We start from the raw sequence: 16191 nt of genomic DNA on the forward strand, positions 1-16191 counted from the left end.
ATGCTTTTTGACCTGTTATTCAACTAACGCTGTGATACTGCACCATGACCTTTCTGGTACGCTATGATCCTTATTGGAGCCATAGGCTCCACGTAGCATAATCTTTTCTTTGGGCATCCCCTCATTCAACAGACTGTGGTACCAATAACGGCAAAGGCAAAAATGTGTGCACCTCCTCTCTGCGATGGGAAAGACCCTCTGGTGTCTCCGCTGCTTTGTTTGCCCCCAGATCGAATCGGTGCACACTGCACTAGCTCTGCTTCATCAGCATTGATGTTAATAGTCAAAACTGGATCATCTTACCGCCATCTTCAGTAGCCTAAATATGGCTAGGTTTGCAGAAAATCAAAGCACACCCTTCATGGAAACAGGAGCCTGGAAACGATCCATTATTCCTGGCAACATCCAGAACTAGAGGAGTAAAAGACAACTGGCCTGTCTCTCCCCAGTCCCACAAATATTTACACACACCCTCCAGCGTGTGCACTGCGTGCAATCCCATCAAATCCAACAGGACTACTTTGTTCAGCGCCAGGGTCAACTTTGCACATTCCACAGCCGCTCCCCAGCCGACGGATATGCACCCACAGCCCTGGGTCCTCTTGCTCGGCGTACCGCAGTGTGAGGTGCACCATCGTACTGCAGTGTGAGGCGTGTCGACGTACCGCCATGTGAGACATGCCAACGTACCACGGTGTGAGGTGTGCTGTTGTACGGCAGTGTGGGACACGCTGTTGTACCATGGTGTGAGACACGTTGTCGTACGGTGGTGGGAGGTGTGCTGTTGGATAGCAGCGTGGGACACGCTGTCGTACAGTGGTGTGAGGTGTGCTGTTGTACGGCAGTGTGGGACACGCTGTTGTACGGTGGTGTGAGACGTGCTGTCGCACCACTGTGTGAGGCCTGCGGCTGTGGCGACCCTGGGTGGTGCGACGCTCTCGAGGACGGCTTAAGCCGAAAGCCCCCCGGTGCCAGCGATGTGCGTGGGGAGGGCCGGGAGAGGACGGTTCCCCCTCCCACGTCCCACTCAAGCTCCCCGGTCACTGGCGGGTGCCCTGTGAGTCCTGTCCCGGGCTGCTCCCCACGGGCAGACCCTGCCGCCCACGGCGCCGCACCCCGGGAAGCCCACGGTCCCGCGGGACGCGGCAGGGCGGGGCGCGACGCCCCCAACTCCCGCCGCCGCCGGCGGGGCCCCGAGCCCGCCCCCCGCCGCGCGGCCCCGGCCGCGGCCCCTTCCCCGGGGCGGAGGGAGGGAGGCGGGGCCGGGCCGCGGCTCCGGGCCGGGCGGCGCGGGGCTGGCGGCGAGAGCGCGGGGCCGGCGGCGGCCGAGGAGCGACGGCGAGCGGCGGCGGCGGCAGCGGCCGGGGGAGCGCAGCAGGGCCCGCGGCGGGGGCGCGCCCGGCCCCCGGCATGGCCCGGCAGTAGGCAGGGAGCGCCGCCCGCCCCCCCGCTCCCGGCGGCAGCCCCCGCCGCGCCCCGTCCGTCCTATGAGACCCGCCCCGGCGCCAAGATGAAAGGTAGGGACGGCAGCCGGGAGCCCCCTCCGCCGCCCGCACACGTGCGCCGCCGGCACCGGGCACCGGGCACCGGGCAGCGGCAGGGTGCTGGCGGGGCGGGCAGGGTGGGCAGGGGGCGGGCACCGGGCACCGTGCGGGCAGGATGCGGGAGGGGTGTGCAGGCAGGGTGCAGGCAGGATCGGTGGGGTGCGGGCAGGGAGCAGGCGGCGGGCAGGCTGCAGGCAGGATCGGTAGGGTGCAGGAAAGGGAGCAGGCAGCGGACAGTGCAGGCAGGATCGGTAGGGTGCGGGCAGGGAGCAGGCGGCGGGCAGGGTGCAGGCAGGATCGGTGGGGTGCGGGCAGGGTGCAGGCAGGGCGGTATGCGGGTAGGGGTGCAAGCAGGGTAAGGCGGCTGCAAGCAGACTGCTGGCAGGACACCGTGCAGGCAGGTTGCAGGCAGGGCAAGCCGGGTGCGGGCAGGACGCGGGCAGCCGGTGCCGGGAGAGGCCGGGTGTGGGTCTCCCCGCGACCCCGGGGCGCAAACGGGGCAGCCCCGCTGCACGGGTCTTGGCTTGTGGGGGTCAGCCCCGGTCCGGGGAGGGGGGTCCTTGTGTGCCCCCCCCCCCCCCCCTCCCCCGTCGTGTGTGCTCTCCCCGGGACGTTTTCTCTCGGCACCCAACTTTTATCTCCCCCCTCCCCGACGTCCCGAGAGGAAGACTTTTATTTCTCCCTAATTTATTTGTTTATTTTTTGCCAGCGTTTTGCGATGTTCTTGTTGTTGCTTCTAAACATCTGGCAGTGATTAGGTGCCAGTTGAGGCTTAACTGGCTTGTGAAATGTATTTGGCATATTTCTTCTCAACATCCACCGACTGGAAAATATTTGGTCTTTGCTTTGCATCTGTTAAAACTGAAACTTTGTTTCTTCTCCTTTTTCTCTCTTTTTCCCCCTCCCTCTCTTTTTGTTTTAAATGGGTGAAACATGCCACTTCTACCGGTTGACCCCGTCCTACAAAGTTGTGACTGAGAGGTATTAGATAATAATACACTTATAAAATCGAATAAAGAATCAGATTGCCAAATTGCTACACTGTAACCTAGAAAGATGTATTAGGGGGGTTGCAAGAAAGCCTTCTGTTTATGAAAATTGATAGCCTTACAGCAAGAGGCAGAGGCTTTACATGCTGGGGAATAGTTACAATGAAAAAAATCAAAGGACATAATGGAAAGTTTAGGAAGTAGTTGGGAGTTTGTGAGAGTTGAATCTAGTTTTTCTTCAGAGGCAAAAATAAACTTGAAGGGTGAAAGGAAAAAAAATATGTGTAAGAAAATTGCTTTTGGGCACCAGTGTGCCTGTGCTTGGATTGCAGAGTTTGATTCCAGATGCCAGGAGGCCAGTAAACATCATGATAGTTACACTTAGTTTCCAGAGTCTGGGACACCAAATGATGTGACTATTTATTCACTTGCCAGACTAGCTGCCCGAAGGGAGGAGAAGCTTTTTGGGGGGGTGGGGGTGTAATTTTGCAAGCCCACACACGCTATTTAAGTTACTTCTGGCACTGTGACATGGTGTCTCTACAGGGCCATGCAACATATTAAAAATAATGTATTTATAATGTTCTTTATTTATAGAGTACTCGTGCCAAAAGTTTTGTCATCAGCTTGTCATTATCAGCATAAGGGTAATGGCAGGAACAAACCAAAACAATGGGGATCCAGTAATATAAACCCATGTCTGTTATCACTGAAAACCTCACGCTCTATTTTTGTTGGGGCAGAGGCTGTGCCGATTTTGGGGGGAGGGAGGATGCAAACGACCGAGGATGGCAATAACATATAATGTGCCTTGCATCTCTTTCCATTCTGCCTCCATCGCTCTTTGCAAACCGGAGAAGTGGCATTTGGAGGGAAGATGTTACTCCTGCTGGGAGCACATGTTGGTGTCCCCCACTCCAACTTCACTCTGGTTGCTAGTCCTTACCATTCAGTTTCCCTAAGAGCAATCACAGCCGTCTTATTTCTTTCCCCCGCGGAGTTACGGAAATCAGTAATAAAACATGCGAAGGACCCTTAAATTGAGAGACTTCAAAGAAATCATCACATCAAGTGCCATGGCCAGTGTTATGGAAGTCAGAGAGCCAAACCAAATTTTGACTGTGTTTTCCTTTTCTGGATACAGTCTTGGTTTTTCATATTTTCTCTTTAAACTTGATGGTGATGATAATTGTAGGACTGTAGATCTTGGTGTAGTTACACATTTTTCTCAATAACAACAAAATGATCTGTTGATTGCAGCTGTCTCTCTATCTACCCTCTCTGGAGAACGGAGGAATATCTAAATAATTACATCACTAAATATCTGTAAGGAATAAATTATATTTTCCATTGCTGGTATTTGTAATGTGTTATGTTTTAAATCAGTAAAACAAATTGAAGTTTATGTTTAATATGCTGGCAGTTTTATTTCCAGCAAACTATACTGAGCTCACAAACTGTGATAGTTTTTATTAATAATTCATGTGATTTATAAAGGGACTTGACTCCTTTAGAGTCAGATGTATCTTTGTCAAATGATACTTCTAAGTTGTAGTTATTTATTGGGGTATGAAGGAGTATTTGTTGCCTGGGAAACAAATGAAAACAGCTTCCTCATAGTCAAACACCGCCACATGTTCAAAAACATTGGTCCTAATTTAAGACAGGGACAAGCATTGTTAAAACTGAGAACTTTTTCCTATATATCTGTGATATATTTTGTAATTATTACTTTAAACTGTATCTGTAATCACTACTGTCATGGCAGTGCTGGTGATAAGTATTTTTGTCTGAAACGTGGGCATTGTTTGGATAGCGACTTAATACTAATGCCTAAAATCGGGCAATGACAAAGTCAAGGTCATCATTTTGGGACTCCAAGATGACAGAGAAGCTTTTAATTACGATACCCAAGACCGCTCAGCTTCTTCTTTCCAGTCCTCCTCCTCCCTCCTTTCTGCCCTCGCAGACACCTTGCTGTGTACCGCTTGTATAGTGACAGTGCTGGCAGGCAGAATGTCTGGTGTCTTGTGCTTGAGAACTGGAATGTGGCCAAATACCCTGTCCTGTGCAGTTCCTCTCATTTAATGAAAAAAGATGCACAGAGTGGAATGGTAGGGCGGGTTCGTCCTTGGTTGCGCTCTACTGAAATCAGTGAAGCCGGTACTGCCTGAGGAATGGTCTAGTCCGAACACCCAGCTTTCTTAGCGTTGACCAGTTTGCCTCAAAGGCAGCTCTAGTTTTCAGTACCAAGTACAGAGTTTTCAGTGCATAGAGTACATTGAGCTTTCACAGAATATGCCAGTTCAGTTTACCTCAAGTTTGCCTTATACAGTGTACACTTTAACAAACAATTAATGACGTATCAGCCCACATTGCTAAAATCCTCCCTTCTGTGTCTTAACCTGGAGCCTAGATATAATCTGCAGGTAAAGCCTCCATTTGCAAATGCTGAGTGCGCACACAAATTCAGTTGCTCTTTCTTGGCTGCCTTGAAAAGTCTTAAAATAAATAATCTATTTATGTGATGTTTACCTTCTTGCCAGGTTTTGTCTTTCTCTCTAACTGTTTTGATGCCACCACTATTTGTAAAGAATAAAGGAATATTCTCATTTTCTAAGACTGGAGAAAAGGGTATCTCTCTCTAATCTTCATGTGCACAAAATCAAATGAACAGTCATCTGCAAATAGGTCTTTCCTGGATAGAAACTTCAAACTGCAAATTTAAAAAAAATCCAGTCCAGAGCATTTTGCCGAAGCCAGAAAGCATCTGAAAACCAAGGATTAGAAGTGGAGTGATCCAGTAACCTTTACTTAGTCCAGTTATAACAGAGCTTATATGAATATAGTGACATAAACATGAAACATATGCAGGAGCTCTGAGTGGTGTGTGTTGGACATGTCACAGGACCCTACCGCAGAAGTTCAAAGACGTGAGCAGTTATAATAAATGTGTGATACAATGCAGAACAAATCCTGAGCAATGCTACTATACAGTCAGTGTGTATCCTGAATTGGTTGGTAGCACAGAGGATTTTAAACATATGGATGAGAAAGATGATCATGCAAGCATGTGTCAAAGGATATTCTTATTAGCAAAACAGGAAAACAGAGTGTTAGAAGCTGTGAAAGTACAAGAGAAATCTGTTATTGCACAGATAGAAATATTACTGTACAACTGCAATGGATCTTGAGTAGAGTTAGCATATAAGCTATTTATGACAGAAGTATTTTCAGTAAGAAGTTGTAATTGTTCATCTTCTCTTTCAATATTCTACTTTTCCCAGCCACGTCAGGCTAAGAATAGCACCGGTGAGCCTATCCCTGTGAAGAAGGGAATTGTTTAAAATCTCTTGTGGCTCTTTCTTCTGCTACTTTGGATAACATAAATTTATTCTAGACTGATTTCGCTACAGCTGAGAGCTGAACAGAGCCCTTTTTTGTCACAACCGCTGAACAGTTTGCTTAGATCCACACTCAAAGACCATTGTGCCCAGAGGTTCAAACAAACACCTTTGCCTGCTAGGATAAGGAGGGAAAGGTAATCTTGTGGAGAGATAGAGCTGATCAGGCCTTGCAGAGGAAAACCAGAGTAAAATAAAGAGAAAGAGCTGGAAGAAATGTCAAGGATGAAAGCGGTTCGGTGCTGCAAAGGATGCATGCCCAGTTATCTTCAGCTTCACAAAACGTTCCTTATCCTGAGGTTCTGTGTGTCAGAACAGAGATTTCCCGCTTCCAGCCCTCCCCCTTGGAAAGCAAAATAAAGACGCTTTTTACCAGGCACTGAAAGTGAACCTGATCCTCCTAATAATGTGAGCATGGTTTGTACGAGTGAGGGATCAACCTAAGATGAATTGTCCTTGGAGTTTGACTGCTTCCTCCTAAAACTGCAGTCCCTTTTGGTGCATAAATTTGAGGTGAAGACTGGGATGTCGCTGGGGAACAAAGTGGATGAGTTATGGGAGGTAACAGAGACGTGTGTTGTTGGGAATGTGTATGCCATTTTAATGCTGTTGTTAATTGCCGCCTCTAACATACAGACAGGGAGGCACGATTTTTCAGCGCACTAATGAGAACAGATCTGTTTGCTCTTAAATCATTATGCTGAAATACGATATGATTTAAACTTTTAACTTCTAAGGTTGACCCTCCACACCGTGCAGCTGGTCCTGACCCCAGTACCATAGCAGTGCTCTGCAGCACTTAGGGAGTAACAAGTTTTGTTCAAGAAAGACCCCTATTTATTGTCTTCATTTTGTGCCTAAAAAGCAAAACTAGAACCATCACTCTTATACCTTTGAATTTCTTAATCTGTCTTTCTCTGCATTCTTAACGTGAGCTCTCACATTTTTCAGGCATAGCAGTGTGGGGGTAGATCGAGACTGGAATATTAAAATGCACCCATTTGTCATGATTCTTTGTTTTGTTTTGTTTTACGCATGTGTTAGGTGATGAGAGACACAATCCTAGTCTTAGATTATAAGTGTCAAGAGAGGATCTATGATCTGGGACCTTGCCTCTTGGTTTCTTGCAATACTGAAGGGGGATAAATTCCCAGATCAGCAGCCTGAAGGACAGAGGTGGGGAAAAGCCTCAGGCTCATTGCCAGAATCCAGGCTCAAACAACATCCCAAATGATGCTTCGGGATGTGGGGAGGTAGGCTGACTTCCAAGACTGCCTCAGCTGAACCTCTGCCAGGGCTCCCCTGAAGACCAGATACTCTGCAAAGTGCAGGATCTGTGTAATCCCTGTCCGAAGGAGCTTACTGCGTGACAAGTTGGACAGAGGACCAGGTGGGCATGATACACACAGAGCCGGCATCAGGGACATTGTGAGCATGATGTGTCAGCTTGGGACCTCATCAGTAGGGAAGGGTTTTAAGCATGGGGTAGGGTTTTATGAGGGAGGGCTTACCAAAATAGAAGCAAAGAGAGAAAGACTTGAATATGAAAAGGGGCTATAAGGAGAAACTAGCAGAGAAGGGCAGAAGAAGAGGACAAGTGAAACAAAGCATCTGTGAAGAGAGAGGGAAATGAGCAGCCTGTTAGCACAAGCAGGAGACTGTCCAGAATAAAAGCTATGAAACCCAGTGGAAACCAATTAGACTGATGAAGTCATCAACATCTGAAGGCCGCAGCTGCTTGCTGTGCTTCTGCTGGCTCAGTTTCACCTCTAGGTCAGCACTTTGAATGTAGAACCGGTTAATAGTGACCAGAAATGCATATAAATCTGGTGGCTGCTCAAAAAGCTTTTGAAATGTGATATGAGAAATATATTGGTGTTCACTGTTCTCATCTGTCTGAACAGTTGTTAATATTACAGAAACCTCACAAGTGGACAAGTTGTGCCATTCCCTGAGAGGGCTGAGATGAGAGCAGGCAGAAGTAGCTTTTTCAACCCTGCAGGTGGTCCCTCCGGATGGATCCTAGATGCACTTGTTACACAGTTCGGAGCAGAGTTCTACATCCATGCTGGTTTATGGGTTAAAGAGAGGAACAGCATAATTTTCAACTAATCGGCACAGCATCTTTCCAAATGGCACCAAAAAAATCTGTTCTTGATAATATTAAAATGAATTTTACAGAGTTGCACTGGGATATAACTATATAGTTCCCATTAAGTCAGTGGGAAAGGCAGGGCCCTGACTATTAAAGCTCTTTGAGTGAGAGATTTATTTTAAAGGAAACTCTTACACTGAATGTCATTGTTAGTACAAATTAATCTTATAGGCCTGAGTTCCCAGTGTGGTAATTAGGGGTAAGTTCTAATGTACTGTAAATCGAGTTTTCAGGGGAGTTATAAAGGAACTTCTAAAATCTGAATTGAAACTCATCGTGACAATTTTCAGCCCGGATGCCTCATTCTCTCCTGAAACAGATTTCCCCAGATTTTGTCATGCAGTGTAGAATACTGGTGTCTTCTCTTAATTCGAGACTTCAAACAAAGTCTTTAAACAAAGACTTTAAACCCATGTTTACTGCACACGTTCTAGAAATATTGGATACAACGTGTCTGCAGCCACCATATGACCCAGAATCTCTAATGGTTCTGAGGTCTAGTTTGCTTCATTAGTTAATTATGTTTAAATGGCTGAGAAGGGTGTACTGTTAAAAGGTGACAGCTGGACATGTACTTTAGCAGCTTTCTGTAACACCTTCTGTATGCCAGCAATGACACCCACAAAAGGCAGGGGGCAAAATGGAAACAATTTCCCTAAAATCACCTTGCACCAAAGGCTCCTCAGATCTGATGCTGCTCCAGCAAAGGGACTGAGCGGAGCAGTGGTTATAGGCCCTGTATAGTCCTGGGGCAGGTTTGGCATCCTATTTGGCTCCAGTCCAGCTTTTTCTTACTTGACCTCAGAGTGACTTATAAGTGGTCCATGATTAATTTATTTAAGATTTAAGAACAAGAGCTAGAAATTACACAGTTCTACTCCACAGATTTTTTCTTTGCCTCTAGCAAATTAATCAAATGAGAGTCTAATTTGTTTTAGATTAAATGAATTCCCTCTGTTCGCTGTGTTAATCCCCAGCTGAACTGCCTTTTTATAATTTCCACTCCCTTGAAGCATTGTACTGTAACTTATTTAACTCTACAACTGTATTTATTAGAGGTGTTGCAGTAATAATTTATAACTGGAGGGCAAACAGAATTTGGCATTGGTACTTGGTGGGGGTGTGGATATTGCCAAAATATCTCAAAGCCTTTTTTTTGGACCAGAGCTCTTGTTTTGTACTGACTCCCTAAAATATTTGATGTACTGCTGCTCAGCTACAGCAAGCCACTCATTTTTAGCGGTTTGCTGTAAGCTCTTCATGACAACCTGTTTTAGCCTCCAAGGCAACTCTTGTAAACCTGATGAAACAGGAGATCTCTGGTGGTCCTTCCCCTACACGGTTAAATACAGCTGGTTGCTCACATGTGTTTCTGTTCTTCCCAAAGTTCACCTTTTCAATGGACCTTCCTTCTCACACAGCTCAGTAGAAGCCAGTGGAATAAGAAATCACGTTTTAAACAGCTTTTCGTGTTTCTTTGTCTTTCTTATTCTGGATTCCCTATCTTTTGGCTCACACAGAGAGCTCAGTTCTTTCCAGTACTAAAGAGTTAATTCTTCCATCTGGGACATAACAACGATTCTACTTTATTGTCTGCTTCAAGGAGGAGTCTGCCCTTCATATTTTTCACCCAGAAAAATAAGCCTTGCCTGTATATAAGTGTATATGTATGTAATGAAAATATTGCATTCATTCCAGTCCTGTTTGTAACTGAGAAGGGTTAGATTTAAACTGAAGAAAAATATTTCTAACTTACAACTTTCACAATGTCAAACAAAACCCTCTTATACCAGTGGTAGCCCCACTCAAGTGTATGGGCACCACTGATGTAAAAGCACAAAATTTCCTTTTGTAATATCAGCCACTGGTGATCAAAACTCATGAATTTCTTCCACTCTAATTTCTGATACTGCCTTTAAAAGCATAAGGCATAAATACATGCTGGAGGTTTTCTTACTATTTGCTTTTCTACATGGTGTGTATTTTCTTAACCTCTGTAATTCCTCACAGATCACATTTTCATCGTTTTCTCTAGAAAAGCTGTTCCCTTTTCAGTGAAAACTTGGGTTTTCTTGTATTTTCCTGATTCAAAGATATCATGAAGCTTTGAGATTTTTGTAAAACTTGTGACAAAACTTTAACATTTTCAGCACTGGAACAGGGAGTTGAGGGCTGACCTCCAGGGAGCGCAATACTGCCCAAAAGGCATGGGAGGAGCAGGCTGGGACACATGGCTTTGCCTCGGGACTTAAATTTATAGGCTTGTTTGTCAACTTCAGTTTTAATATTTCAAACAGAGATTTCTTTTGAAGTAGGACTTTTAACCCATCCTAGACTCTTTTTCCAAAGGACTTAATGATGTTCGTTTCTGAACATTTAGTCTAACCTTCTTTTATTAATTTCTTCTTCCCATCTTTATTTTCCTTAAACATGTTACATTGCAGTTAATATTGTAAAATATTATATTTGCACATGATTTGAGCAAAGTGCCTAATGGCAGTTGTGACTGAAAGACCATTAAGCTTAGTCTGTTAAATAATTTGAATAAATCCCCTAAAATACATTACTGCCTGTTGCTAGATCAACTCACAGGAATTAAAAAAGGTTCTATCTGATGTTTTAGATTTTAGTGAGCAGGAGCCAAGTCACCTGTTGACAAAACTGTCCTTGCCTGTCTCCATTTCAAATGCCACAAGCGCTCTTCAAAATTAGGAGAATAATGAATACTTATAAAGTATTCAAAGCTTAAAAAAAAAAATCATCTCTAGCAAGCACAGAATGCAGTGTTGAAAATATTAAAAGGTATATATCTATATTTTTAAAGTATTTAAGTGTGTATATAACTATGTATATAATATACATAATATATGTATATAAAACATACGTATATATGTTGCAAATATAAAAAAGTTCAAAGAAACAGAAATATGATTATAAATGCATGGCCAGAGGGCAGTGCCGTTGGGCTAAGCATGAAAAACCAAACGACTAAAAAAGAGGCTAGCAGCCCGGGAGGAGGGTCTTGGAGATGTGGCATAGGATGAAACCACAGGATTTAAACATGGCCTGGCTGCATATGTCAGATATGCATTGGATAAGCCAGGTTACACTCCTGAGAAACAAAGGAGGCAATTGTGTTGCGGCCCTGATAGCAGGAGAGGGCAGGAAGCTAAGGGCTCTGAAGCTGATATCTTTTTTTGTTCAGCATTTTATCTTTTGTGCAAGAGGGGAAGATTTTTCCTGAGTAGTTCACTGCTGGAATGAAAAGCTTGGTTGTTGACTGTTCATGGTTTATTAGTATTTGTCACGTTTTGTCGGGTGACCTTGTCTTCAGATAACATTTGGTACAATTGTGAGGGTTTGTTGGGTTTGTTTTTTTAAAGGTTTCTTTCTGCCTTCAAAACCAGGATGTGTTTGTTTTGCCTAAGGAGTGTCCACTGGTTCTTCCATGTCTTAAATGCACCTTTGAACTGGGAGGTCTAGCTTAAGATGTGGACAGGAGCGCCTCTGGCAGTGAACAAAATTTGTGTTATTGGTGAAGAATATGAGTTTTGAGCTGTCTTGTGAAAAGTGCTGCCTGAGTAAAGGGTGACATTCTGCAGAATAATACATTTCATGGACTTCTTTGCTGCTTCAGGCAACACCTTCCTCAAACTTCAGGTTTGACTGACTGGTCAGAAGGCGATGCTGGGCAGATTTGTTGGTGGACATACACTGAAATGATTTATACTTTGCTGATCCTGGATGAGGACTGTATCTTTACTTCACCTTTGAATTCATCCCCCTAAGGGTCTGTTGTGGCCCGAATTAGCTGTGGCACCAGTTAGCCCAGTCTCATGATGCAGAGCAGCCGGTTCATGTGCAGTAAGTCTGTGGACAACAAAAGTCTAACCGAGCACAGACCTCTCACTCCATCACATCTGTTTATCTGCTTCAGGCTTGCTTTTCTATTGCCACTCATTAAATATTGCCTTCTGGTGAATCCCTTGACTGGCCTTTGAGCTTCTGTTTCCTTCTCCCCGTGTGTCACGGAATAATGTGGGTGGAGAGGTTGCAAGTGTGTGAGCTTCCTCAGCATCCTGTGCTGGAAGGGTGACACAAGGTGGTGAGCAGCCACTGAAGCTCCCCCGGGGTGCTGAGTCTGCCTCCCTGCCGCTGCGATGCTAACGAAAGCTCAAGGAGTACCCAGGTTTCAGAGAGCAGGGAAGCTGTATCCTAGGTCCTGTTTAAAGAGAGCCCTGTGGAGGCTTCCCCCCATGTGAAGTGATGCTTGTAGGAGATGGGTCTCCTCTTCTCCCCCCGCCTCCCTCCCCCCCCCCCCCCCCCCCCCCCCCGAGAAGGAGGGAAGCAGGAGATGAGCAGCCTGGGCTGTGCCTCCCACCCTGATGCAAAGGCTGGTGCTAGTGATAAGGCAGGGCTCTCGCCTTTCCTGACTCAGCAGGAAGAGGGGTTGTGTTGGTAGAAGGAGGCTGAACACACAAACACAAACATATCCTTTTTTTTTTTAAAGAAGTCGTGGGTATATTTCTTCTGCTGATGCCAGCCTTTTCCTTTGCTACTAGAAGGAAGTGGAGAAAAATTAAGCTTCTGACAAAATAGAATTGTGATTATTAGCATTTTACTATTTGCTAGCTGGTGAAGATGAGAACAAAAGGGCTTAAATGGTTTTCATTTTTCTCATCTGTTTGAGTTTGTCAGTTCTGCTTCCCATTTTTTATGAGATCTTCTCTCTTCAGGCCAAGACAATGCCCGTGGGAGGTGGTGGATGGACAGACAGCCATCCTCTCTGACTCCTCTCTCCTTACTCGGCATAGCTACACGTAGCACTTTATGCAAATGACACGGCTGGTACATGTATAACCTGATCCCAAGCGCCTGGATGGTGCAGGCAGCGGGCTGGAGCGAGTGCCATGGTCTGGGTGAGCCTGCCCCAGTGGCACGCTGGTGACAATTCTGGCCATCATTGTGATAAGGGACATGTCTGCTCTGGTCTATACTTAGGTGGCCAAGCAGACCTCAGGATAGCTGCCAGGTGATAAACCATTTGTAGTCTGGATTTCTGCTGGAGATACTAGTTGAGGGAAAGACTCTGAACTGCCTTTTCCACCTGAGGACAGAGGTGGGATATGAGCAATGGAGTGGAAGATCAGTAACATGTCTTACAAATCAATTAAACTTGCAAGTAAATTAATTTATGAACATGTACCTGTACAAACTTCTTCCCATCTTTTTCCAGTGGTAATAGTAATAATCTGTTGCTGTGTCTTTGTTTCTCCAGACGATTTTGCAGAGGAGGAGGAGGTGCAGTCCTTCGGCTACAAGAGGTTTGGTAAGTGGCAACAGGTCTTTCAGCTCGCTATTGTGTAGTGCTTAGGGTGAGTCAAACACTTGCTATGAAAACCCCTTGCTGGCAGCATCAACACATACAGGTACAGTCTCATTATCCACTTCAGTCTAATACCCAAAGAAAGGTGTGATTTTTAGACTTAGTTTATTTTCCTGGCAAACGTAACACTTCAGAAATAACCCTGATCAGAAACAAGAAGTGGTTGGTTTCATTATTTGGTCATTAGCATTATGAAGACGAAGCCCAAACCTGAACAGAAATGAATGTGCTGGCTGTAGCAAAGGGTCCACACCTCTTACATGTCCTTTACCCAGCTGAGCTTTCCTTCGGCCCACAGACTGATGTGCAGCAGAGTTTGTAGGTGTTCCTGAGAGCGGTGGCGTGGGACCGCCTGTAGACTCAGAGAAGTTGTACTGCCAGCTGAGCCAGGGCATATGCTGTGCACTCCTCTCAAAAAAGAAGTAGAAGTATATGGTATGAATACATTCTGATGTAAAAAATTATTAAAAATGAGGTTGATCACTTTCTTTCCTTTTTCCACTTTCTTTCCTTTTTTTGATGTTTGTTCATTGAAAATGGCCTTCTCGTGTGAGGAAGGCAATGCCATGTATCTCTGCACAGGGATCAGCAGCCTTTGGGCTTTTTTCAAGGCTCTTGCACTCTCTTTCCCTTGGGGAATGTTTCAGTCTCTGCAGCTGACAGCTTCTCCCAGGGCAGGCTGACTCCTATCCCTACAGCCATGGGGAGGTGACATGGCGGTCTCTGAGCTTCCACAGCACCAACTCTGTGTTGGAGCAGCAAAAGGGGCTCATCATCCAAGCTGCTGGCTGCCTTTTCAACTGTAAGCCATCAGGATAAAAGTTCACCTTATTTGTTCTCTCTTGGGAAAGTGACTGCAACAAGAGTCACTTTCAACATCCCCACTTGGCAAACGGATAGGAAAGGCAGGCTGAAAATAAAAAATAAGTCAACAATTCCCTCCACCCCAAAAGGATCAGGGGGAGGCAGCGTAAGGAGATGTGGCGTTTGGGAGGTGGGGATCACATTCGCATGACCTCTTCTACCCCCTGAACTACTCCACTGCTCCCTGCTGTTGAGCTTTATTTTGGATAGGTCAGCCAACCACAGAGCCAGCATCTGTGGCTTGGAAAGTCCTGCCATAAGGCTGCACACAGGGTTTTTTCCTACTCCTTTTTTTTTTTTTTTTCCAGATTAGGCCCTGGAATAGCAAAAAAGAAAAAAAGTCTTGAGAAATGGGAAGAAATGTTAACTGTTCATTTCTGTCACCTCCAGCTGAGTAAAAAATATTAGGATTTATTAACACCTATAAAAACAGCTTCCCTCTGTGTTGCCCACTACCTAGCTATCCCTGGTCAGCGTGCTCTTGCAGTGAACTGTGAAAGGTTTTAGCAAGGAGCAGGTACCCCACTATCCTTACTATCCCAATAGTAAGTGCACTGTTGTGGCATGATGAGATTTTTGGGCGTTAACTTGCTTTGATTTCTTTCTCTCTCCTGGGTAATGTGGCACTACCAATATGAGTTATTTCTCCTCTTAGAAATGCAGGGTTTATCTGAGCATTTCCAGAAATGCTCATGCTGTTGCACTTGGTGGGGTGACAGGGAGGGAGGAGAGGGACAGCAGTCTGGCAGTGGCAGAAGGAGGAGATTTCACCACAAAAGGAAGAGACAGAGTAGTTCCACCCTTAGGAAACAAATGTAATCACCTTCTCCTTCATGAAAACGTCGCTGTGGTCAGGGAGGTGTCCCAGATGTCTGCAGTATAGTAGAAGAGCCTCAGCTAAAGGGGGAATAGGGTCCTGAAGCCATAGCATTGGCACTGATTAGAGTTGTGTAATTTAGTGTTCTGATCCAAGAAGCCTTCTTTGTCCATACTATTTTTGAGCCCAAACTTCCTCCCATACCCCCTTCTGCATCTTTCCCAGAATCATGGGGCAGCACAGGGAGGAGCTTGGCTGACCTGGTTTCCATACATCCCTGCACCAGGATGCATGCTGTTTGCCTGCAAGTGCTTACGCTTTTGTGGTCCCTAAAAGGGTTATTTCCCCTCCCTCAGAAAACCTGACTCAGTGCATTCCCATTTCTACAGTCCCTGCTGCATTTCCAGGCAGTCTCTGAGCAACCTCTGGAGGGGTTGGGAGCCACGTGCCTTCAGCAACGCTGGCTGCTTTACCTGGCACCAGGCTCCTCCATTCAGAAAGGCGACATGCATGTTTTCTAAAAACTCAAAATTCACTGGCCAGCTGGGTCGGCATTTCCAGTGAAGCACCAGAGGCTACTCTTGGAGCCGAAATGCAGCCAAGTAGTTCAGCCTCCTGCCTGACCAGTAGGAAATGTTATGCCTGCTGTCCCAACTGGTGTTCCCTCTTGTCCCTGCGTCCTCACTGGTAAGAGAAGGCAATATGGGGGAAGCCCAAGGCAAGAACCAAGTTTTATACAGACCCCTGATAAAAGGTCATTCTGAAAGGAGTCCTGTCCTGTCTGCTGGCTGTTGCTGTAGAAACCCCAGTGCTCTTCATGTACAGCCTGCTGGAGTGGGCAGTGATAAAAGCAGCAGTAGGTTTTTTGTTTCAGGAGCCATGGTGTAAGAGCAGTTGTGTTAATATATTGTGACTGGAGTAGCCCCTGTATGCCCTGTTGACGTGGGACATGGTAGGAGGACCATGACTCAAGTGCCTTTGACTCCATCATTTGGAAGTGTGAGGCCTTGTTTGGAGCAAAACGTGCTCTGA

At 45.9% G+C, this 16191-nt stretch overlaps 1 protein-coding gene across 1 annotated transcript in view; it reads left to right on the forward strand.

Moving 5' to 3' along the window:
* Nucleotides 1–1331: 1331 nt before the first annotated feature.
* The window catches only part of COLEC12 (collectin subfamily member 12), a 106065-nt gene continuing 91205 nt past the window's right edge, over nucleotides 1332–16191 (forward strand). The window contains exons 1-2 of the mRNA XM_074879121.1: nucleotides 1332–1517; nucleotides 13371–13421. Of these exons, the coding sequence (XP_074735222.1) occupies nucleotides 1511–1517; nucleotides 13371–13421 (58 nt within the window). The 5' untranslated portion in view covers nucleotides 1332–1510. The remainder of the gene's footprint in view (nucleotides 1518–13370; nucleotides 13422–16191) is intronic.

This window comes from Strix uralensis, chromosome 1 (genome assembly GCF_047716275.1).
Source record: "Strix uralensis isolate ZFMK-TIS-50842 chromosome 1, bStrUra1, whole genome shotgun sequence".
Classification (NCBI taxonomy): Eukaryota; Metazoa; Chordata; class Aves; order Strigiformes; family Strigidae; genus Strix; species Strix uralensis.